The 25,082-nt window shown below is 33.6% G+C and overlaps 1 protein-coding gene across 1 annotated transcript in view; it reads left to right on the top strand.

Annotated features, from left to right (window-relative positions):
- The window catches only part of CSMD1 (CUB and Sushi multiple domains 1), a 1,087,660-nt gene that overhangs the window by 808,572 nt on the left and 254,006 nt on the right, over nucleotides 1–25,082 (top strand). Inside the window, exons 13-14 of the mRNA XM_058836707.1 lie at nucleotides 21,896–22,078; nucleotides 23,957–24,283. Coding sequence (XP_058692690.1) covers nucleotides 21,896–22,078; nucleotides 23,957–24,283 — 510 coding nt within the window. The remainder of the gene's footprint in view (nucleotides 1–21,895; nucleotides 22,079–23,956; nucleotides 24,284–25,082) is intronic.

The raw sequence follows: 25,082 nt of genomic DNA, 5'->3' as shown, positions 1-25,082 counted from the left end.
GAGTGTTGGAACAAGTTATGTATCTGACACTTTACGCTGTTTCCTCAAACCAATATTAAGAACTTTACCTTCTCTTAACCCTATGAAGAACTTCAGAAATGTAAATTATATATATCAGATGATTTGTTTTTCTGTTATAATTTCTTTCTGGTATTTCTAACATAAATTCATCTATTGTCATTTCTGTGTTTGTCTAATGATATTGCTATTTATGGAATTCAGCCTCTTCTGGGAACTTTCTGCAAACATCTGAAGTATACAATGTGCATTTTGCAGTAGCAGTAGCACTTCTTTGATGAAGTGTATTGTTATCATTTGACAGTTGGATTTTGGCTGTCAGTCTTGCTTTCCAAACAGTTGTGTGTTATTCTGTGTTTTTTCAGTTTTGAAATTTCCGAATTCTAAAGTACGAAATGTTTTTATACAAGTTCAAAAGAATAGTAAATGTTTTAAGATAAAGGTGAATTATAAGTCTTTTTCTCTCTTTTATTTCCATGTTCTCATTGGTTTTATTAGAATTGTCTCATATTTTATTGTTGATGGAACTTTCAGCCATCTGCACTCTCAATACATTTCCTGCTTTAGGCTAAGTGTAAAGTTTAAACTTCTATCCTGTCACAATGTGCCTGAATAAATCTCCTTCCCCTTGTTTAGCACTCAAAGAACCTGTCTAAAAGTAGAATCTAATTTTAATTGTGAGAAAGTTAATAGATTGTGACATGTAACCTCAAGGACACTGTGTTTGTGATTGCAGTTAGCTAAAAAGAAGGCAAACTGCAGTCTTTGATGCCTTATACGTGTTCTGTAGACACAAAGTAAAGGACATCCTTATTTGAATCTTTCCCAAAGCGTGAGTTTTGCTCAGGATTGGAACATGATTTCTCATCCTCTTGGGCAATATTTTACAGCTAACCAACCAAATCTCTACTTTGTATGTATTAAATATTATTTTTCTATTACTACTTAAATAATATCATAGTCTGTAGAAAATTGTTACTTTAACTGAACTTCATGTCACTTTATTTATTAAGAAAGGTTATTAATGATGCAGTTCACCTATCTTACATTATTAGCATGTCCACCTAAAAATGGCATGAAATGATGCCTGTAAATGAACTCATATGCAAAACAGATTTTATGTATGACTAATAAATTTAATCCTATTTACAATTTGCCTAAGGGATTAAGAGCAAGACAAGTCTTCTCAAGTTCTTTTACCTCTTTTTTGCCTCATCTTCAGAAACATGTTAATGTCAGAAAGATGTAGGGTTTTCTATATTCTCACTATTCCAGTTTTTGTAGTTTTCCCTATTAATAATGTTCCTCGGACTATAGAATGCAGTTGTCCAAAAGCTGGAGCCACAAAAAAGTTTTCAGACATAGGTCCTGAAGAGATGGTTCCTGGAAAGAGTTTTGAATACAGAGGAATAACACTGTACTAGTATTGCTGTGTGCACTGGAAGGTGACCTGCGGAAACCCAGATGGCAAAACAAGTTTTGCTATTAGTTTTTTAACTCCAGGAAACTAACAAATAGCTACTGTGTTAGTAAATGCAACAGTTGTCTTGATATTTTTCTGCCAGTCATACTCAATGTCATGCATTATAGACAAAAAAAAAAAAAAAAAAAAGCATTACCTCTATGTAATTAATAAGTAAAATGCAAGACACTACAGGCAACCCTTAACTTTGATGATAAACTTTGTAAACCATGTTAGAACCACATTATTATTGCTAAAATAGAAGGCTGTTAACCCATATTGAAAAAAAAGTAAAAAAGGTGAAGAATTATCTGAATCTGACATTATTTTTTTTCAAAACAATTTTATATACTGCATTTGAAAGTACTTCATTCTCGGTCATAGGTCCCAGATAACAGAATGGTTTAATACCTCTTAAAAATAATCCTCTGAAAGCATATTTTCTGTTAAAAGGTCAGAAATTTAAATTGTTCTGTCCTTGAAAAATGAGATATGCTGTAATACTGCACCTAAGTGTTTCAAAGGATCTAAACTGAAATCCTCTCCAATTACCTATGCCTATGTGACTTTTCCTTACTGAAGCCAAGAAGACGAGGTGTCACTCCACAATTCTTCATAAATTAAACAAAATTACATGATGTTTTTCACAGCTGATACTCCACAATAAAACCCACTAATATTTCTCAATGTGTATACAGCACTATAAAGCGCTGCTTAAAAATTAAAACTTTCAACAAAAAAAAAAAAAGAGAAGGAAACATTTACAGAGAAGAAATATAGAATACAGGCTGTTGTTAAGATAATTTTCAGTTTCTGCATCAGAGCTGTTTAAAAAATAAAGAAATTATAAAAATGGACTGTAAGTTTTAGCTATGTTTCTAGTATAATTTTTCCTCTTACTTAGGTATTTAGTAAGGTTTTGAAAGACCTAAGTGTATTTTCCCCATACAAGGGACATAATCTCCTAATCTCCTGGAATAATACTGTAAACATGACGAATGGTAATCTTGACGAAGGTTGTTGTTGATCTCCTTTGTTGAAGTTTCTTCAGTCTGAATAAATTTTAAATATGCATTAGAACAGGGCCTGGCATCTTCTCACCACTCTGCTTAAATAGGTTTAGGGTCACCAAAAGTACTTATTTTGAATTAATAAATTAATTACTGATTTTTTTTTAAAGTTCTACCCTTATTTTCAGACCTGCCATTCAATGACTCTCAATTGTTTTGTTTTTTTTTTCTTTTTTATAGTACCATGTATATAAAGAACAACATGACATACACACAAATAAATATAACATGCACAAAGTGATGAAAACAATATCACGCCACCACCCTGAGGTCACAGCATGGTCTGATAGCACCAACAAAGTATGTTGATATGCTAAGACTATACTTTTACAAGCACACTTTTTTCCAGTTTGTTGCCCGCCATGGGCCAAAAAAAGGACTTTTTTACATACAATAGGTAAAGAATTTGCAATTAATATTTTATTCATACACCTTTTTTTTAAGTTATTTTTCTTCTTGAGCATCATTTCTATTTTGTTTTGACCACAAGTGAAGACCATTCGTGCCCAAAATGAGCACATGTGATCTAATATAGTATTTAGGCAGCTTTGAATTGACAGGAAGATTTAGTTTATGCCACTTCTTAATACTGATTCAAGCATGCATTTAGCTGTTAAGTGGATAAGTTAGGCACAGTCATTGCCATCCATATCCAGGTCAGGATAATGCTGCATGGTACTGTTACAGATGAGTAATGGGATGATTGGCTCTCGCAATTAAGGGATGAATATTGTGTGTATTTAAGCTTTATTGATGTGTAGTTATGTTATTGTGGTTTGTTGTTCAGCTGTCCTCTGTGGTCCCCATAGTCCCCTTTCCCCCCCTGTATTGCTGCCGCTGGACATCCTGGGGTGTCTGGGACATGGGAGGGAAGGCATGCCCCTTGCAAGGGGCAGCTGGGAATGGGGAAACCTTGTTGACAGCAGGGTGTGGCATGACAACACCTGACCTACAATCAAGTTGCAAGAAAGCAGAAAGAAGAGATGACTGACAGACTCTGGAGAGGCCAGTGTTGCCTGATGCAACCCCAGAGGCTTAAATGGTGAAGCAGACATTTCATAGACAAGCAGCTCCCAGCCTGCTGCCCTTTTTCCTTATTCAGTCTTTTGTTGTATTTCATTAAATATTCATTATGTATTCATATCTTTAAAACTTTTAAAAGTGAGGGCTGTTTCTCACATTACTGTGACAGTAGGCCTTGTAGCAGTATCAAACAGTGATGTTACATTACAGTTGCAGCCAAAAGAAAAAGACTGATGAGGCAAATATGTGCCTGAGTTTGGCTTATGCCACTCATTTTATGGGTGTGACACATCTAAAAATAGTTGCTTTATGGCTCTCAGGATCCAAGGTGGATCATACAGCCAGCTGATTATAAGGCTGCTTCCATGATTGTGGTCCTATTGGCTGTATCACACTGACATAAAAAGCACATGACAGCTTTAAGTTTTAGGTGTGAATGTTTTATAATTTTATTATGCTTGAGATTTTTTCTCCCATTCAACCTGGTAAACCTGTCATTCTTATAAAAGTATTTAATCTTTTGACTTCCAGACTTCTTGATAACCAGTATAACAACATCTGTTTTATAGGCTGTTTAGAACTCATCTTTTATTCCTGACTTTACATGGTTATATAAAGTAATTAAGTTATTTCACTAGGCTATCCTTTAGTACATAACAATGTTATAAAATAAATCTGGTGACTCAATGATATAATTCTAGCATTTTATGTAATTTGAATTATTAAGAATTCTTGGAGATGTCAGGAAGTATATCAGCTCCTGCAAGCAGCTGAAAATGTCAGACTTACAACCTTTATTTGTATTCATGCTCAGCTAAGCAGTTAATCTTTAAGCTCCTCATTATGATTGTTTAAAAGAAGACTCTTCTTTCCTCTTGAGACTAGTAGAAAAATACTTTCAAAAACAAATTTCAGTTGCTCAGATAAATGTCAGTTATGTTTTTGCATGCAATTACTTTACATAACCATGTAAAGTATTAGTAAACCTTAAATCAGTGCAATTTTTTACAAAAACATAATGACGCTAAAAATGTTTTTACACTACCAATATTGATATAAAACTCTTACTGCTTGGAGGTTTTATAAGACCTGTGCTGAAAAAATAAATGGAATTAAGACTTCCTAGGACTCTCACAATTGGACATGCACACAGGGAAATCACTACATAGTGTAATGCTTGGAAAGAAAACAGATATAAGTCATTCAGTGAAAACCTTGTTTCTTGTGGCGACGTGCCTCAGGGGAGACAAAGAGTTAGACTGTTCCACCCCAAACCCCTTGTGAAGGGCGGCCCAGGTGCTCTGATTGGGTTTGAGTCCCTGGGAGGGGGGGGGGGGGTCTCCCTTGGTGTTTTTCTAATGGTCCCTGACCCTGAACTCCACCCTCAGGGGTGGAGACCCTAAAAAATTCTGTCCCTCAAAAGCCCCTGCTGTGCCTCTGTTTGGGGCTCTTTGTTCTGGACCTGAGTTTGTTCCCATGCTGAATAAATGGTTTCATGAACAAAGGCCCATCTCGCTGGTGTTCCATGCTGGTCCCCAGAACCCTGCAGCTTCCCTGGGCGAGATCATGAGGTTGCAGACTGCAACAGTTTCTTTTGCTTTAAGCTTTTCTGTCTCATGTATTTCATGCATATTTTCTTCTTGTATTATCTTTGCATGTATTATAATTCAGAACATTATTCAAGTGTGTGCTTTTAGACAACATGCAATAAATATGTTTCATGTGAATATTTTTATTTTATAAGGCTACTTGGTTCTGTGGAGAACTGTCAGAGTTCCATCATAATATTCTATGAATGAATCTGTTTGTAGTGCTTCACAGGGAGGGTTAGTTTTTAGGATGGGCAAATGTCAGTCACTTAATTTCTGCCGCAGTGTATTATTAATTATTTTCAGAAGCTTTCCTATATCTTTGTCTGAACTTTTTAGAGTGTATTATTCAGATAAGCCTACGAGAGGCATTTCTCAGTTTCAGCATGCTTGAATTTTCTTTCAAGAAATAAATAGTACCACCAATAGGTTACTAATAGAATGAAATGAGGAACCCTAAGTTACTTATAATTACTGCAGCAGTTTCAAGGAAATTCTTAATACTGGAGAATGTGTTTGCCTGACTTTTGTATAATGTTAGGGGTGGCAGACTAAGAGAAGATTACACTTTTCATCTAAAAAATACATATGAGCTTGAGGAATATAATATAATAGTGATATACCTTGGCTTGTTGAGTGTTTTGCATATTTATATATTAGCAGACTGTAGTGGACAAGACCAAATTTCTGTCTCTGCCACAATCCTTGATTAAACAATCCCAAGTAGAAGCTTAATGAAGAGAATAAAAAGGAGAAAGCATGCAATACACTATAACTCTTTCCTCCTAAATTAACAAAATAACAAAACAAAAATGGCCAGATGGAGTAAATTTTTTTTAAGTAAATGGCTTTCCCTTTTGATTTTTATATTAATGGTGTAACTCTGCTTCTTGTGTCCTATTTTTATTAGAGCATTTTTCAGATCTCGATACCATTACGCTCAACTCTGCTCCACTGAAATATAATCAGTGTCTGGTACTCATCTCAATCAGCTTAATGATTGACATCTATTTGTTCAGTTATGATGTTTAACAATATATATTAGCCTATTTTTCTATAGCCTTTAATACAATGCATTGTCTTGTGCCAATCATGGACATTGTTAATATGCTGGATAAGAATGTGCATGTTAAATATGTTTATTACTGTGTCCACAGCTTAAACTTCAGAATTTAAAAAGTAAAAACTCCAAAACTCTTAGAACTTTCTCCATTTACAATTTGATTAGGTACAGGCAATATACAGCATGTGTATTCTTTCTTAGTTATACTAAATGACTGTAGGTGGGAAGCTGCCATCTCCCTTCCCCTCCAGACTGCAGCTCTGTCTGACAGAAGACCCATACCTGCATTTATATCTTTTCACTGATTGATTTAACAGGTTAATTTTAAACCATTTGTCAGCTTCTCTTCATAAAATTATTAAACATTGAAACATTGAAAAAGAGAATGGTTATGTTTTAACTCAGTGAAGGTCATTCTGGTAGTCAAACTTGTTTGGAAAGTAGTTTCACATAATAATTAAACACATTCCATGTAGAAAACAGCTCAGATCTCTTTATTGATTTAATGTTTTATGCTTTTTTTATCCATTTTAATTTATCAATATGTTTGACCTTAACATAAATGCTATTTCCAGACTTTAAACTTTTAATTAAGGTTTGCCATGGCTTTTAAAAAGCTTATTAACATTTGATAATTTTTTTTCAAAGACTAAGAACAAATTGTTCTTAAAAAACAAAATTGGCATTTTAAAATAAGATTCTCATAACACGTATGTGAGAATTAAGTATAAGTAACTGATCTTTTGAGGGCTTCTTTTGTTTGTTGATTTTTACTTCTGACAGGTCATTCTTTGTACATTTTTCTTTCTACTGAAAACAAGTAAGAAATGGAACGGAATAATTTAATCTAAGTGTTTGAAACAAATCCTAGTCTTCTTGGCACATACAGCTCAGTTTTAGAGTTTGATCAACAATTTATTAGTTTTACCTTTTAAAACTTTTTTTACACTTTTTAATATAGAAAACACCACAGTGTATGCACCATGACTTTAGCTGTCCACTGAAGTTACCCAAGAAGATAGATAGTCCTTTCATTCTTTAGGCCAGAATAATTCTCTTTTAGTAATTTGACTTATTTAATTCATGAAGTGGTGACATACTCAGAATTTCCTGTTAATATCTGCAGCTGAGATTGCTTGGAATTCTTAAGCATCTTCCATTCATTTATAAAGTTCCTGCAAATGACGGTCAGACAGAAAGATGCATCATAGCTAGACAGCAACAGATAGCATGTTATGATTTTTTCTCTTGAATAGGAACACTTTTTATAGAGCATTTTATTTTTCTGCCAGTTTTCTGTATTTTTTTGCTATAAGGTTCAAACCATGGTAACTATATTACCCCTTAGTTTTGAAGTCTTTGGATGCATACAGTCAATCTGCGCTTTCAAAAATCAAACACTTGATTTTAAATGGGTAATGAATCAACTGTTCATGTTGTCTCACCAGTGGTGACACATAGTTTAAGCTTTTTTCATGACTGTGTTTCTTTAAGCAACCAACTTTTTTTGAACAGTAATGAAAAATTGATTAAATGATATGATGACTGACACACACTGGACTGTACTGAAAGAAACATTTAGGTTGAAAAAGACCCCTAAGATCATTGAGGATAATTGTTAACCTAACATTTCCAAGTCCAAAAAATCTTGGATTTAAATATGGATGATTTTTTAAAGTAATCTATCGAAGAAAATTCTGAATGAGCTGTCAGAAGTGATGTTATACCTGAAATCAATAAATTTTAAAAAAACATTGTTTTAATAATCTTGATAAATATTTAATTTGCTCTGCTAAGGCAAAATGCAATATTATTGCAATTTTTGTTAAAACAAATACTTATCTGGAACCTAAAAAGAAATAATTTCTGAGTCAGACTTTGACTTTCACAGGATTTTCTGTGCATGTTTGTGCATGATGTCACCATACTAATAGTTCTTTTTGAGATACAACACAGGGTAACTTGCTAAAAAATACTAAGTGTATATTCTTATTACAAGCTGAAGAAAAAGACAAAATTACTCTAAGACACTGTACAGAAATTCCTGCTTCCAGCTAAGACTTTATTGTAGCCATTTAAAAATTAGTTATATATGCATTTATAGATATATAAATTGTATTTCACATATTAGAATAATTTCAAGGAATCTGAATAATCTCTCCCCTCAAAATTTACCCAACATTTTTCATATTGTGATTTTCTTCTATGTGTATTAGAAAACATTTTATACCACAAAATTAATTCAGTAAGTTTTGCATAAACTTTTAAAATATTGCAGCTAATCTTACATTTACTCTTATTATAAATTAAGGCCATGTTCTGGATTTTAAGATACACTCAGCTATAAAAGCTGGTGTTCTTTCAATGAAAAACATTGATGAAGTCCTGGAAAGAGGAACTACCTTTATTTTTTGAAAATGTCTGTTACATCTGCAAGGAGATGCTCATAAATGTTAAAATTAACAAGGTACAATAAATTTAAAGTACATATATAGCTGAGTAATCTACCTTAAATCCCTGTGTAAGCACTCTCCTTCAGTGACATTTTGACCCTCCATAAGTGCAAGTTAATCTTCTTTGAAAGGAGAATACAAATCCACTGAAGAGGATTAAATCACAGTGACCTGAGGACAATGGCACATCTGAGTGAGTCGCTTTGCGCGTCCTTTTTTGTGTGCCTTTAATGGCCGTAGTTGTGTTCTTCTCCTAGTTAGGGAGAAGTGTGTGTGTGTGCAGGTTGTTCTGGTTAAGCCCAACATGGGGAAGCAAGGACGGATTCTCCACGTTCCCTTTGAGTGGCCAGACCTGGTGGGGCAGTCTTTCCATGGCCAAGAGTCCAGCCCCTAGGGTTTAGGGGAGGAGGATCAGAGATGCTCTTCACAGGCAGACCAGGATACACCAGATAGATAGCACCTGCCCAGTGCTTTAGCATCAGAGTGCTGGTGTTCTCCACACAAATCTTCACCTGCACTGATTCTCATCCAAATCCTTGGAGTCCTGATGATTGTGCACTGTAGACCACTTCCATCGCTGTTAATTTCCAGTACAGTGTGTTAATTTATTTAGTAAAACTGGTGTCTTAGAAATGATGTACTGGAATTCTGCACAACCCATATCATGATATTTTTATATAGTAGATTCATTTTAGCTTTTATTGATATTTTAAAAAGATCTGTAATTTCTTGTTTATGTGCATTTTTCCATCTTTTTAGGCTAGGCTAGATTCGTATTATCATCTTAGTAAATTGCAGGTTTTAGGATTTTGGCACCTATTGGGGTGCTTTTCTTTTAGTAACTAACAGCATGAAAAGACAAAAGATGGTCAGGTTTAGGTCATTAGACAGTTCCTGCATAATTTGTGCCTTCATTATAGCATTTATTGAATTTCTTAAATGTCACTGTTGATTACTAAGTCACATGATTTCAGAAGGAAAATTATACTTGAGTCTCAAATATTATTGAAAATACCATACTGGCTGGTGCTAAAGAAAGATCTGTGAGCAATATTAAGCAACAGTTGAAGATTTTAATCCTAATGCACAGTTGTCTATTAGTAAGATCCTCTATAAAGAGCATTATTTCACTGATGAGTTCTTCAAAGTTCTTCAGAACTTTTTATCCTTCCCAAGTCCTTTTAAACATTGCTTGATTTATCTATTCCGCTCATAAACAGACATAAATTTTATACTTTGACTGAAATTGATGTGACATACTAACAACTCCACTTGTTGCAAAGTCAGCATATCCTCCAGAGCAGCCTTTTTTATATTGCTCTCTCCTTTTATTAGCAATTTAGATTAAAGGGGGTTGTTATTCAGATGAAATAATGGCTTATTTTTATGTTGCTGTGAAATTTGAGAAAAACAATTCTTCCTAAACTGAAACATTATCAAGAACGAATTTCAGACTTTGTGCATTTGATTTCTTTGTTGTATATATGGCAGCATGTACAAAAAAATCCATTCAGATTTTATTATACATGAGAATTGCTGAATTAACAGAAAGTTACAATGATACCTTACTTAGCAATGTGTGTGTTTGCATACTCTGTTTGCATATGAGCACTTCTGAAAACACAGTTTTATTCTTATCATTCAGAACTAACAACATTTACTAGAAAATGGATTATCTAAAATATGTAGTCTTGGCTTTCTCAGAACATCACTGTCGTGGTTTTAAACCAGTAACTAAAAAAATTACTTATTTCTTGTTGTGAGATATGGATTAGAACAAGAGCAAAACAAGCATAAAACTTAAAAGGAATAAAGAAAGTTTATTAACTACAAAAATAAGAACACCGGAATAAACTTCGAGAAAAAACAGAGACAAAAACTTTGGAACTTTGGTAGTTAAAACAGTCCCAATTCCTGTTACAGTCTTTTCATCAGTCTTTGTAGAGAAACAGAAGTCTCTTTCTGTTAATTTATGGAGTTTCTCACAAGAAAACTATTTTTGTTATAGTTTTCTATTGCCCTGATGTCAGCTGCCCAGAACTGCTGTTATCAGAGCTCACTCCTCTCATTTCACATCACTCTGAGGTGTGTATGGGCCATGAGTCTAGGGATGGTATTTTAAGGATGAGTTATTCAAAGGCAAAAGTCTTCGTCATCTGTTTCTGTGAGCTTCACTAGAAAACAGTTTTCTCACTGCCCCCCAAGGCTTCAAAATCTTCTAGTACTTCACTGTATCACAATTACTCTACTTTTTACTCAAAATCTACACTTTGAACACTCCATTCCTCCCTACATACTCTATCATGAATTAAAGGAGTTCTTTCAGGACTTTATTGTCCATCTCCATAGCTTCAACAGAAAAATATTCCAGCTTAATTAAAGCATCTCCTTATTCTCTACCTTTTCTGAAGCTTCTTTTCTTTCCTGTCACTGGTAGTTTATAAAGTCTCTTTTCATGTTGATCACTCTCTTTTTTCCTCTCTGGATAAAAAGATTAATCTGCAAGTCTTATCTGGGTAATGAAAGGGTTAAAATCTTGCCCAGGCTTTTGTAGATTGTTCTGTGATCTCTGCTGGAGCAGCAGCTGGAGTTGTCTGCAATGGAAGATTCTTCATGGCTGCTCTGGAGAGTGTGGTCGCTGTCTCTGCTTGCCGCAGGTCAAGAGCTTTTTTTCTTTGTTTACTCGGCAGTCTCTGGTGAATTCAGTCACAGCAAAAACTGCAGCCGAGCCAGGGACCGGCCTGGCCCGGCCAGAGCCCGGGGCAAGCCCCGCAGGCCCCATCTCCCGGCCGGGAGCCGCTGGGCCCAGCCCAGCCCCTGCCCGGGCCGCATGGGCTGGGCAGGGAACGGGAGGCCAGAGCTCTGTTACCTTTCACAGCCAGAAAACAAAGAGAAGCCAAGCGCCCTGACTTTACATCTTAAGGTAGGGTTCACAAGTTAATCTCCCTTTTCAATGGTCAAAACTGCTGTCAATTCCCAGTAATGACCAATAATTGGTCAGGAGGAAAGACTCCCATCAGTCCCCAGCAACTTCAACTTCCTTAGCTCTCAAAACCACCTTAAAGGTAAAGTCACCCCATGACAATCACTTATATAAGATTGTAGAATGAAGGTTTTTAAGTGAAAAAATGTGATATATGGGATATATGTGCAGATGAAGGTGAATGCATTGACTGTCAGTGAAGAACAGTTTGCTACTGCCTTGTACCTTCACCTCTCACCTTTCCAGGCCAGCATAGCCATGGCCAGGCCTTTCTTCAGTAGGCCATTATGCACCCTTCATGGAAAGATTTTCAAAGAACATTTCCTTTACAATTCACTTGTAAGGCTTGGTACTAGTAATGTTTTCAAAGGTCCTTTAGTTTTCCTTTCAGTGTCCAAAGAATAGCGTGATGCTGAAGAAACTTTTAGAGAGCAGAGTACTATTTACTTTAAAACAAAATCATCACAAGTATAGCACAAAATAAAGCAGTGAATGTTTTGCAGATACTCTAACAGTATCAGTTGTAATATAAAAAATAAATGAAGCATGAGTCCTTGTGAATACATATGTAAATTGTTTCCAGTCTATATCTCCAGGTTTGCCTGTTGATGTGGTTTTTTCCTCTCGTTTGAAAGAAAAAAAAAATAGGACCATTTTTATCAGGTAGTGAATATATTTGGCTTTGTTTCAATGCTAAAGAGTGATATTAGCATGTGTGCACTTGCATAGCCTTCCTTGAAGAACTAAGACTTTAAATGCTTAAAAAAAAAAAAAAGCAGAAGATAGAAACCTTTTTGATATTTCCTATGATCTACAGTACCCACCACATTTCAATCTATCTGTGTTTGGTAATTCCAGGGTCTTAACATTTGTTGCCACTTTCAGTTTGCTAATGTCTATATGACCTCTGAAACAGTGAAATGTTTTTCTAAAGTCACCTTTAGAGAGAACATGGTAAAAATGCTTGTGTCTGTTAATTTTTCTATTGTGCTGTAGAAAAGATTACTGAGTTTTGGTGGGTATAATTTCTCAAGCTTATTCAGCTTGCAACTGAACTTTGTCTGACTGTGTTTCCAAATATTACCATATTGAGTTTGGTTCAAAATCTAATTAGATGCTTGGAAACATGGCCAGAAGTTCTTCCTGTGCCATTTTGGTACAATTAATATGCAGAAAAAGAAGAGGAATTTTAACAGATTTTAGTAAAAATTATATGTCAAAAATATTTTTTTTCGTAATTTTCTTTCATTCAATTAATTCCATTTTTCAATTTCCACTCACAGTATGCTCAAGAAAAGTAGGTGCAACCTATTTATGGGGTTTGTCTTTTAATCTGCCAAGACTGAAAGTATATAGAATAATCTGACTATGCCTGATCTGTTTGCTTCTCTACAGTATAGACATTTGGATGTGTTTTCACCAGAACATGAACCTGATAGGAATGACATAAATATAAATTTAAATTTTTCCCCCTTGTGCTATTTGGAAAAAAAAAACCAAAACCACACAAAAATCCCCACCCCAGCAGGAAACCAAAACAACACTGTATTTGTCAAACACTTTTTAAAAATTAATTATTTTTTTTTGATGAACAGATTTTAATTGTATCCTGGTTATACTATGAAGGCCATAGTTAAACTTTGTTATAGAGTAACAGACACAGGATTTCCATGTAGCAGTTTGCTGTGGTTTCCAGGTTTGTGCAGTTAACCTCTACAGACAAACAGTGTTCAGAGAGAGATGTTTTTCAGCAAAACAACCAACACTGTTAAATCCCCATAATAACCCAACCTGTCCTCCTTCCTTTTTTCTTCTGGGTGTAAAAATGGAAAACCAAGACGTTGAATGGAAATTTTAAGACTAAGTCCAATCTGTCTATGCAAAGTCAAATAGATAGTTAATGCTCATGAAGACTCCCCTGGGTGCCTCCATGAAATTTCAATTTTTAATTTCTCTCACTGATAAAAACACATGAATTTAAGTTGTTTGTTTCTTTTAGTGAATGTATACTATGCCTACAAAATATTTACATGTACATATGGATATGTTTATATGGAATAGCTTCCAGACTGAATTCTAAGCTGTGAGATTTTCTTTACTTGTCTGCAGAGTAGTTTTGTGTTAGGTTATGTTCCTCAGAAAGTGTGTTTTGTTTGGGAAAACTCCTGCTGGTAAGCCTTGGCTATGTCAGCATCTTTGGAAAGAGAAGGAAAGTTTGTCTTCCTTAACCCCACCCCAGAAATTTTGGGTGACCAAGGGGACAGGAGCCAACAAGGATGGAGGCACAGGAAAAAAAAATTGAAACATACAAAATATAGACAAGAACAAAGGGAACGTTTCTCTAGATGGAAAGAGCACCCATGCAATACAGTCTCAGAGTTAACCAGAGAGAGAAACTTTGAGATCTTGAGAACATGTGCATTGCCAAAAAAGGTTAAAAGATGTTGGACTGAATCCAACCCTAGAGGGCAGGATTTATCCTGAAAGGGCAGAATATAGGAGTTTAAGGCCTAAAGATGTTTTCTCTTTTTCTTTTTCTTTTTATTTTTTTTCTTCAGAAGAATATTTTTTGATCAATACTTCATCCTTCTTCCTTCTTTACTGAAACATAATAAAGAAAAATTGATTGGATGTCCACACTGTACTAGTATTGGTACATTCAGTTGTTTCCAAAGCTAACATTTTTCATTTGAGCACTTCTTCTACAACCTGCATTAAAAAAGTACTGAGTTAAAGCTCCATCAAGTCCACGCATGATTTTAATCTTTCATTCTGTTTTATGAAACTTTACTTATCACTCCTGGTCTTTAAAGTGGAGGCACACCCACCTTAAGGTAAAGAAGTAGATATAGTAGATATTCAGAGAAAATAAGGTCCTCCCATCTAATATTAATTTTATTTTACAAAATTCTTAGCTGCCATAGGCTTGAGATTTTGGTGAATGTTTATTTTAAGAGCATGAGAAAAAGTGGGTAGATGTGCTTCAGAAGACGTACACCTATAATATATGTCAGGTAAAACATCTTGAAAATAGTGTGGCATTGTTCTTGACCTATTTTTCTGTAATATTTCTGTGGCAAAGTGTTAGGATTGGGGCTTTTTTAACACAAGTATAGATTAAGGTAATTGAAGAAGTTATATTTTCTAAAGATAATTCTTAGTCCATACCTTTTCTTCAAAATGCTATAATTATCTAATTGCAATCCATTTAATGTGTGCTAAATTAATTTTCTATTATGCCAATTCTTATTTAAAATGCCATGTGTCACTAATTTAAATGGCTGAAAGAAGTCCAAATATATTTCGTCATCTGAGTTTATAATCTGAAAAACATATTGTTTGTATGACATGGAAAATTTTCCATAAAACCATGTTAAGTACTGGTAATTATATTTTTGTCTTTTACCTCTTTAGAAATAGTGTTTTATGTTGGTGGTTCCATTACTTTGCTTAGAATCAGTGTTGAATTTACAATCCTGTTATGAATGATTTGCTAGTGAGAGCTCATTGATTTTCTTTCTAGACAGCTACAATGTCTTTCTTGTCAGGACTTAAGATAATTTTAAGATGTTTAAGTATATTCCACTGTAAAGGAAGATAAAGCATATAATTTTCCTTGTTTGAGGGGACAAATTAGACACACAAGTATTTTTTTAATTCCTTGGTTCCTCTTCCCTCCAGTTTTTGAGACAGTTAATAGATGTGACCTTGCTCAGTCATGTGGGATCTCCCTTGTTCGCCATAAGTTCTTGAAGATAATTGCTAATAGTTCATTGACTGCTTCAGTTTAAGTACTGAATTTAATTAGGCCCTGTTCCCTCGAATGTGTCTGCATTTTCTAAATGGTCCTTAAGCTGTTCTTTTCCTATCCTGCCCTTCTCTTAATTCTATTTAAACATGTTTTATCTAGATAAGAGAATGTGTTCTTCATTCTCCTTTCCAGCTAGCTATTTTTCTTTTAATGACTATTTAATTCTACAAGTTTTGTTACTGCCTTCTGCCTCATTCCATGGTTTGCCTTTTCACAATATTCACCCTTATGTTATTCTGATAATTTCTGAGGGACATGAAATTCCTTTTTCCTGAACTTCCTATTTTCAATAATATTCTAAGTTTCTTTCCACAGGGTAACCTCATGCTAACTTTTTGTCTAAGGCACTGCTCAGTCCTTTGTGCTGACAGTCCCTACTCTTTGTAGTAATAAAGCAAGATGAACACTATAATTTGAACAATATTATGTTCCTCATCACAAAACATTAGATTAAAAATCTACAGTGAGACCAAAACCATATTGGTATTTTACAATAATAGGTGTTTAGGCAAGAAATGGTCAATTATACAGTGATAAATCAAGAAACAGAGTATTTTCTCTGTTTCCAGTGATGCATGCCTCAAATAATATGTCTTTCATTCAGATTTTCTCCCATGTATTTGTCCAAAAACTTTTCGAATACATATATTTCACCCCCTAGAAGAGATGTGCAGTCTGTTTAATTGGTCTTCATGTCCTCAGTAACTTTGATCTTTTGTTTTCCTCCTCTAGTTCTAATATTACCTTTTTTAAATGGAAGAGCACTACTACATGTAAAATTCAACATGGAAATGAAATTTTTGAAGGTCTTTGTGTGAGGACAGAATTCTATTCTCTGTTTTGTAGTACTCCTTTCCCAGTAATTCTTAACATTTTAACAGCTTACAGTTTCATGGATTGACCTAGTATGCCAGACAGCTGGAGTCCTAGCTGTCGAATCAGAACATATCATTGTGCCTGAAAACTCATAATAATGGGTTTTTTTCCCCAGATTTATTTTTCTACAAATTTTGGTAATGACTTTAACATGCTTGGTTAGAAAGTCTCATATCATCAGTAGGTTTTGCAACAAGTAACAAAACTCTTCTTCCTCATTGCTGTTCAGACTTGATCTGCATCTACCCCTCAACATGTAAAATTGATTGTAAACAAACCAACCTTTTATTTTTCTATATATATATTTTATATATATATATAAAATATAAAACTTAAAGAACATATTGTTTTCTGCTTTATTGTTTTATTGCTTTCAAGGATTTTTATAAGAGATGATGCAATACAATATTATTATTACCAGCAAGCCACCATATGCTATGATAGTGAACTGTTAGCTTAAATTGACTTCCTAGGAAAGTTGTTGTTTTTTCATCGATCTGATTCTAAAGTAATTTTTGTTTTCTTTTTTTTAATATTGATACAGAATGCAATAAGGTGGAAGCAGCAAAAATTAATCTACTGGATATGATCTGTGGTCTTTTTGATAACAGCAAGGACAAAACATTTCTGAGAAAATGTGAGAGTCTTTTAAAATGCTGCTGGGAACTATATGATCTGTGAAGGAGGCCTTCTCTTTTTATATTTGGAGACTGATAATAAATTGCATTGTTAAATTTCTTTGAAAAAATTTAGTGGAATAATGATAAAATTGTGATCATTTATAAAAGTGTCATGTAAGGCCATCCTCTTTTTGTGGTAGGCCAGCCTCATTTTAGCTTTAACAGCCACTTTTACAGTCCAATTATGTGCTATCTGAAATATTTTTTTGTATTAGTTTTGATTTACGGATTTCTTTTTCAGTAGTAGTTCCTGTGTTCCATTACAGGAATCATGTATTTAATATAATTTCTTTACTTATGTCCTCTTCTGCAATCCTGAAATTTTTTTCTATCCCTTCTCTTTTTATAAGTCTCTGTTTGTACAAGAGTTTTGCCTTTGTGTTTTTAAACTACATTTGGTATTATGACTGTTAACACAGGGAAGCATGAGAAATAAGAGGAAATAAAATAAATCATTACTTTTCTTGCATATGGAACATGAATTTCTGTGACCTCTCAGAGTTTAAATGTTAAATACTTTTTTTTTTTTTGAAAATGTATGCTTGTGACAGTTTATAGCTTCCCTTGATCTATCCTGACTATAACTAAGATGATAATTATGAAATATTGTCAAATAATTAGTTTAGGATTTAGATAACTTTCTGATAAAAACCTGGTTTCTTTTATATCTCAAAAATTGATTTTTGCTCAACTCACATATGTTAAAAACATGTATTTAGTATTTATACATCTGAATTACTAATGTGTGAGATTATTATTTATACTCTTTGGGTTGTATCCAGATTCAGATTTAATGATAAGATGATTCACTAATCATCTGAACTAGAATATTGGATAGTGTGAATGAAATCACAGCAGCACTAAACATTTAATTTAAACTGTATTTTTAATCTAGTAAGAAGGGGGATAAAAAGGTAAATTACTCCTACCATGAATAATAATTTTAAGTGTGAAAAATCTTCTAAACTATGAATTATTTTATTATGTATTTCAGATACAGTAGTCAAAGTCTTTATATCAAAAAATACCTGAATTGCAATGTGACAAATAGTAGCCATGATACATATTTAAATGCTTAATATCGCTTTTGAATTGCCATATTTTTTCCTTTGAAAGAAAACAGAGTAACAGAAATGTGACAGTCAGAAATATAATCTTGTCATTCTTCTAATATTAAAGAAGGAATATTCCCTGAAACTGAGTAAATATTTCTAGTTTGCAAACATGATGAAAAGTCTCTTTCCCCAGGCTGTTGAAATAGGGTACATGAAAGCTAAGAACAATTGCATAAGATCAATACTAATATTTTGGTAACCAGAGAAAGCTGATGTTTAAATTTAGGCTTGAGTGTTTATGTGCGAACATCATGAAGTTCACACAGCTCTAAGAAGTCAGATCAAAAGAAGTCCAACACTGAATGAGTACACAGAGTAATCCTAAAAGAACAGGGCTTTAATTGCCATGATAAATAGGTTAGCATAGATTTTATTTTCATGTTTGTTATTTTAAGAACATTTTCTATCCCATAGGATTTTCCTAAGAGCTCAACATAACTTCAACAGAATTGGTCTGAAATGTTCTCTTTTTTAGCAAACTGATACAGAAAATCTTTTCAATTTATGAAACAGAATAATCAATGCATGTGTTGGAGCAATGCACACAGTGCATCTCAGCTGTATTTAGACATTTTAAAAAATTTTTCACTGTTTAAATCAGTACAAGTCAAACAGGTACCAGGAAGGACAATAAGGAAAAAAAATTTCTCATTGTGCAAAATCCCAGAGGACAGAAAAATGTTAGGAATCATTACATGCCTACTACTCTAGATCTAGTTATAAGGGAAGAGTACTCTTTATGTGTAAATACAAAACCATTGGTTTGGCCTTCTGCATCTTCCCTTAGTTTTGGGTTGTTAATTTAATGGAAATGTAGCTTTTTGCTAAAGCAAATCAGAGAACCATTTAAGATCATCAGTCCAACCATTAATCCAGCATTGCCAATTCCACCACTAAATGACATCCCTCAGTGCCACATCTAAATATTGTTTAAATACTGCTGGGATGGTGACTCAGCCACTTCCCTGAGCTGCCTGCTCTGATCTTGACAACCCTTTCTGTGAACATCTTTGCGCACCTTCCAGTACCTAACCGAAGCCTTCAAGAGAGCTGCAGAAGGACTTTTCACAGCAGCATCTAGTGACAGGACAAGGGAGAATGGCTTTAAACTGAAGGAGGGTAGCCTTAGATGAGATTTTAGGAATAAATTATTTACTATAAGGGTGCTGAAGCACTGATTGCCCAGGGAAGTTGTGCATACCTCATCCCTGGAAGTATTCAAGGCCAGGCCAGATCTGAGGAACTTGGGAAAGTATTCCTATGTGTGGCAAAGGGGTTACAACTGGAAGATCTTTAAAGACTCTTCAAACCCAAATTCTATGGCCCTATGATGATTCTATGAATTACAGTGAGTGTTTTCTGTCAGCCTGAATTACTTTTGACAAGAGTACATTTCTGTTAGGGATACATATGGTCTTCAATTTAAAGATGGTAGAGATATAGATTCCTAGACCCGGATGGAATTTTTCAAGCTATTTATTGTCAAAATGTAAATAAGACATACTCAGAAGTGTTTTATAAATCTGTCATGTTTTCTGGATTGTTTTTATGTTGAACAAACAAGCACAGACCCTAAATGTTTAAATAAAAATAAAATTAATGCAATTAATTTTTTTATTAGTTATTTGGATTTTCAATATAAAGTAATTTGTTTCAAAAATTCTTCTATTGAAAGATAAAACCTGAAACTTACCATTCAACCTTAAATTTATCATTTAGTTGGGGTTTTTTGAGACATATTTTATTAAAACTTAATTTTTCCAAAGAATCAAACAATTTTTGAGTGTTTTATCTGAAATGAGTGGTAATATTTTTAATTTGTGCATATTTTTGTGTTTGCAAATAAGATACAAGTCTGAATGGACATTCTTGGATGAAAGGTGATACATTAATAACAAAGTATTTGGTTCATCTCCTAAATTTGGTGAAGAGTTTATGATCATTCTCACATGCTAGATTAGATACAGCTCTGCTGTCTTGAGGGAGATGGACTTCTAAAATGTGATTAAAATATATATTCTGATTTTCTGTGGCTCCCCACATTTTCATGAAGTATGTAAATACATGCATAGCTGAAAACACAGGTTTTAGTGTTATTCTGTGGAAGTGAATCAATATCTCAGTAGGAACAGACCAATGCTACATTAAAGCACTGGTATGTATAATTTTGAAATTTTGTTTATAAATATTCTTTATAAAATTGCTTTCCCAATGTTTTATTTTATTTATTACTGGATATTTTGGAAAATGCTTTTATTAATTTATACAATCTAACTTTCTGTTAAGACAAATTATTTTAATAAAATAATAATGGGAGTATCAGGCACAGCCTCACCAGCAGGTCAAGAAAACTCTTACGTTTTTGTCTTGGATGGGGGGGGTAGTTTACATTTTCCCATTTCAAGAAAAGTTTCTGCCTTCCTTAGCAGACCCTTGTCTTTTCAAACCAAGACAATTGTGAGATATGTGCCATACCCTTCTGAACATGTCTGTCAACAATCTCTTAATGACTGCTTTAAGGGTGTAAACATAGTGGATTGACTTCACATATCATGATTTTGTATTCTGTATCTTAAAATTTCTGCTGATGTGTCAAGGTATGCACTTCTGCTGGGATTTAATATTATTAGATTTAACAATATTTGACAGCAAACATTTTCAATGGTGTTCAATTATGTTAATATTTAATACTACTCAGTGAGTTTAATTTTCCTGTTATCTCGAATGTTTCTGATTTTATACCTTGAACTGAATTGTGAAATATTTAAATACCAAGAACTGTACTTTCTGTACATACTTATCTGTACTTTCATTTGAAACAGATTTACATAATTTTATTACATTTGCAGCAACATAGTTTATAGAATCAGAAGTGCTTTGTTGTTCTTTTTTCTAATCAAAGGCAAGTTAATTAAAAAAAAATTGCTTTCAATTTAATGGCAAAAAAATGGAGCCTTCATTTTCTGATGGGCAGCCATTTGTATACTATTTTGTAAGGTGATTCTGTCAGAGGCAATTGATACTTACATTTTCTTTTCTAATACTTATGGTATTCATAAATTTCATAAGATTTGAATTTTTATAGCCTTATCTGGTTTATGTAGATTTGAGATCTACAAATTAAATAATTTAAGAAACAGAGCTCCTAGGGAATATCTTGAAGTATCCAAAATGTTAGTTTATTTCCAGCATAGCTAAATGCAGCTGGGAAAAATGTGGGTCTAATTTGAAGTACGCGATTAAGAAATAATTCCACAGTTTTGTTTTTATTATATTTAAGCTATTTTAAACTGAAATCTATTGACTCTATTAGGAAATTATATACTTTTAATCATATTGTTAATAGACTTATAAATGGAATTGCAGGTGTGAGAGTTAAGAGATTCTTTAGTACAAGTACTTCTTTGCCAGAAAAATTACCTACATGTAGTACATCTCCATGGGTAGGATGGAGACTGTGGCTTTATAATTTTACCTTCAAATAAGCTGTAATTCGGTGCAGTCATGCAGTTAAATGAAAGTATTTTGTTATTTTCAGCAATGCAGGTATGGAAGTTATTAGCTTGTGAAAGGACTTCAGATCCTAAGTTGTCTGAGGCTTTTTTACAGCATTTACCTCTAGTTCATTTTCAGCTGTAAATCTTAGTTTAATGTATAATGCCAAATATTTTGAAAGTACTTCTGATAGTGTCATATAAATTGGTTGCAAATATATTCTTCTTATTATTTTATTTAAATTTTTTGATATTCAGAAATAGAGAAAGGAGGTTGTGGAGATCCTGGAATTCCATCATATGGGAAAAGGACCGGCAGCAGTTTTCTGCATGGAGACACACTTACCTTTGAATGTCAAGCAGCTTTTGAACTTGTGGGAGAGAGAATGATTACATGTCAACAAAATAACCAGTGGTCTGGCAACAAACCCAGCTGTGTTTGTAAGGATTATTATATTTTTTCTATATTACTTTTCTGACCTTAACCTCTTGCATTTCTTAACATTTTTGACTAATCAACAGGAAAATCTTCAAAGTACCTTGAAGACTTTGTCCGTCATGGTTTGGTTTCTTTTTCAATTGACTCAGAAGCTCATTTATGGAGAACATCACGCAGAACTGTTTTTAGAATGTTCTTTACACACATTTTATATGTAATTGAACCACTTAACACTGTTAATGTAAATGCGTGTTGAATTAGATTCTAAATGTGCTATTCCTAATAGCAGATAAGTGTTCAAAAGGACTCTGTGGCACATACACATTTCATTCTGGCAGTGCAAAACAGCTTGCAGATCCACGTAAGAAAAGACTAGGTTTTGTTTTTTTTGTTTTGGCTTTTTTTTATGATATACCACAAAGGTCTGAATATGAATATAAAGAAGTTAAGGATATCAAACAGGAAAAGTTTAGGTAAGATCATTAGTTGTGATTTGTGTTTTAAAAAATAAAATATATAAGAGAGGTTTGTTGATTTTTTTGGGGGGGGGCAGGCATGTTTGGTTGAGGGCTTTTCTGGTTTTTTGTTTGTTAGTTTGTGTGTTTTTTGTTTTTTTGGGAGGATATTTATTTAGGTTGGGTTTTTTACCTTTTTTTCCTACCTTTCTTGTAAAATAGAGCAAATCTTTCAACTACACAGGTATGTTAGGCATTTCAGTTCAGCAGATCACATTAAATTTTCCTATAAATAGTCATGTGAATCAGTACTGGATTTGAGAGCCATAAAAACCTTTGTGAGGTGTCCTACTCTATTTGGACATGTATGTACTTTGAAGCTGTGTGGGTACAGGACTTAACAAACTGAGTAAGATTGCTCTGGTCCAGAATAATTCTCAATATGCCTTGCAAAGCTGAAATGTGTCTAAATAAAGGCATGTAAAGCCTAGGCACAGAGACAGTTCAGCTGCAGCTCCCTTTGAAGACAGAAGTGTTTTTTCATGATGCTGTATTGCATTGATATAGCTGGATTGCTATATCAGTTTCTGTTGAGAATGTAGAATATTTTACTATGCTTCCAGTGTTACGTATGCACGTGGCCTATGAAAGAGCATGGAATCTATAACCTCTATTTACATACACTGAGTTCAGTTTGACACATTTGAAGAGCTAAATAATGATTGTCCTTTGTGTTAACTAATACTTAGTGAGTCTTCCCCTTTCTGAATAGACTGCACTTCTGGCTACAGTAGCAGTCACAAGGTCAAAATTCTGAAACCAGTTATGCAATGTCATGACGAAAATTGGCTCAAAAGAGTAAAAAAGGATGACAGCTGTGAATCATTTTCGTTATGTTATATGTCATCAAAGGGAAACTAGGATAAAAAAAGTTCAGACTATATATTATTAAAATTTCAAACACATCTACATTTCCACTGTTATTTACAGTATGAACTTTGTATACTACAGACAAAACTAGCCTTTTAATTTTTTTTCCTATTGATAAATACAGTTTAATGCATATTTGGAAAAAAAATCACTCAGATTTGGAGATGGCATCCTAATTTTAGAACAAACCTGCCATTTTTTTGCAAATTCTGGTGCATCAAGAATTACTTTTGCTTTCCTTGGTATTTGCTACATGCTAATCTCTTGCATGCCCTGCTTCAGTCACTTAGATTCACTTGAGAAAGAAAAAAAACAAACATTGGAGAACTGTTCTGAAAGTGTTCAACATTTTCTGTTTGTATGTGTAGTAGTTTTGAAATTCAGGCCTCAAAATCATCCTTTTCCACAAGAATTAAAAAAAAATAAAAATAGAAAGACAAGCATTTATAAAGTTTGTGTATAGTATTTTGAGAATCCTTTTGTTCTTTTGTTTAGTTTCATGTTTCTTCAACTTCACCACCCCATCTGGAATTATTCTTTCTCCAAATTATCCTGAGGAATATGGGAACAATATGAATTGTGTTTGGTTAATCATCTCAGAGCCAGGAAGTAGAATCCATCTGATTTTCAACGACTTTGATGTAGAACCTCAATTTGACTACCTTACAATCAAAGATGATGGGATTTCAGATCTACCACCTCTTGGCACATTTTCTGGCAATGAGGTTCCTCCTCAATTGGCTAGTAGTGGGCACATAGTAAGACTTGAATTTCAGTCAGATCACTCTACCACTGGAAGAGGATTTAATATCACTTACACAAGTAAGAACTTCTGCATTTTATATTATACCTAGTTATATGCTTCCTTCATAATAATTAAAAAAGACAACCTATTTATATTAATAACATAGAAATAAATTTTCATGATTGTATAATTTCAGTATTTTTAGATCTTCCTTGTATTAGTCTTCCTTGTATTCTTTAGTTTATCTGATTCCTTATCATTTACTTATTTTAATTATGATAGTGCTGACGAATTCCCTTCATTATTTATTATTTATTTTTCTTTTTCATACTGTGTAAATGTAGACCCCATAACTAAAGCTCAGATCATTCACATAAAAATATCCAGTGCATGTAATTTAATATACTTTCAAATGGAAACATCAGAAATAAGTTCATAAAGGTATTAATCTTAGATCTCAAATATTGAGGTTTTAATCAGAAAAGCATAAAAGTAATCATCAGTGCAAATAAACAGTTCTGGGAACCTGCTTTGCTTTTGTATGTTTTTTTTCTAGTTGAATAAGGTGGAATCTAAGAATACAAACCCCTAAGCATAGAGATCTCTTTTCTGCATTCCACATAACAGTTACACTCTGGTTTTTCTAGTGTCTAGAACAAAGCTGAACTGATGCAGAGGAGTTTCCTATAAGAATACAATAATTTAAAATCATTCTTCCATCTAGCTACTGTCCCTTTAAGAATTTTAAGAATACGCTACCTTTGAGAAGGCAATTCGCAAATGTACAAAGTTTAAGTGTAACTGGACAATCAGTCCGAAAGTTTTTAAATGTGGACCTACGGATCATGTACATATAGAGAGCTACTGAGAAAATCA

This window comes from Poecile atricapillus, chromosome 3, assembly GCF_030490865.1.
Source record: "Poecile atricapillus isolate bPoeAtr1 chromosome 3, bPoeAtr1.hap1, whole genome shotgun sequence".
In the NCBI taxonomy this organism is placed as follows: Eukaryota; Metazoa; Chordata; class Aves; order Passeriformes; family Paridae; genus Poecile; species Poecile atricapillus.
This window is presented reverse-complemented; position numbering and strand designations above follow the sequence as displayed.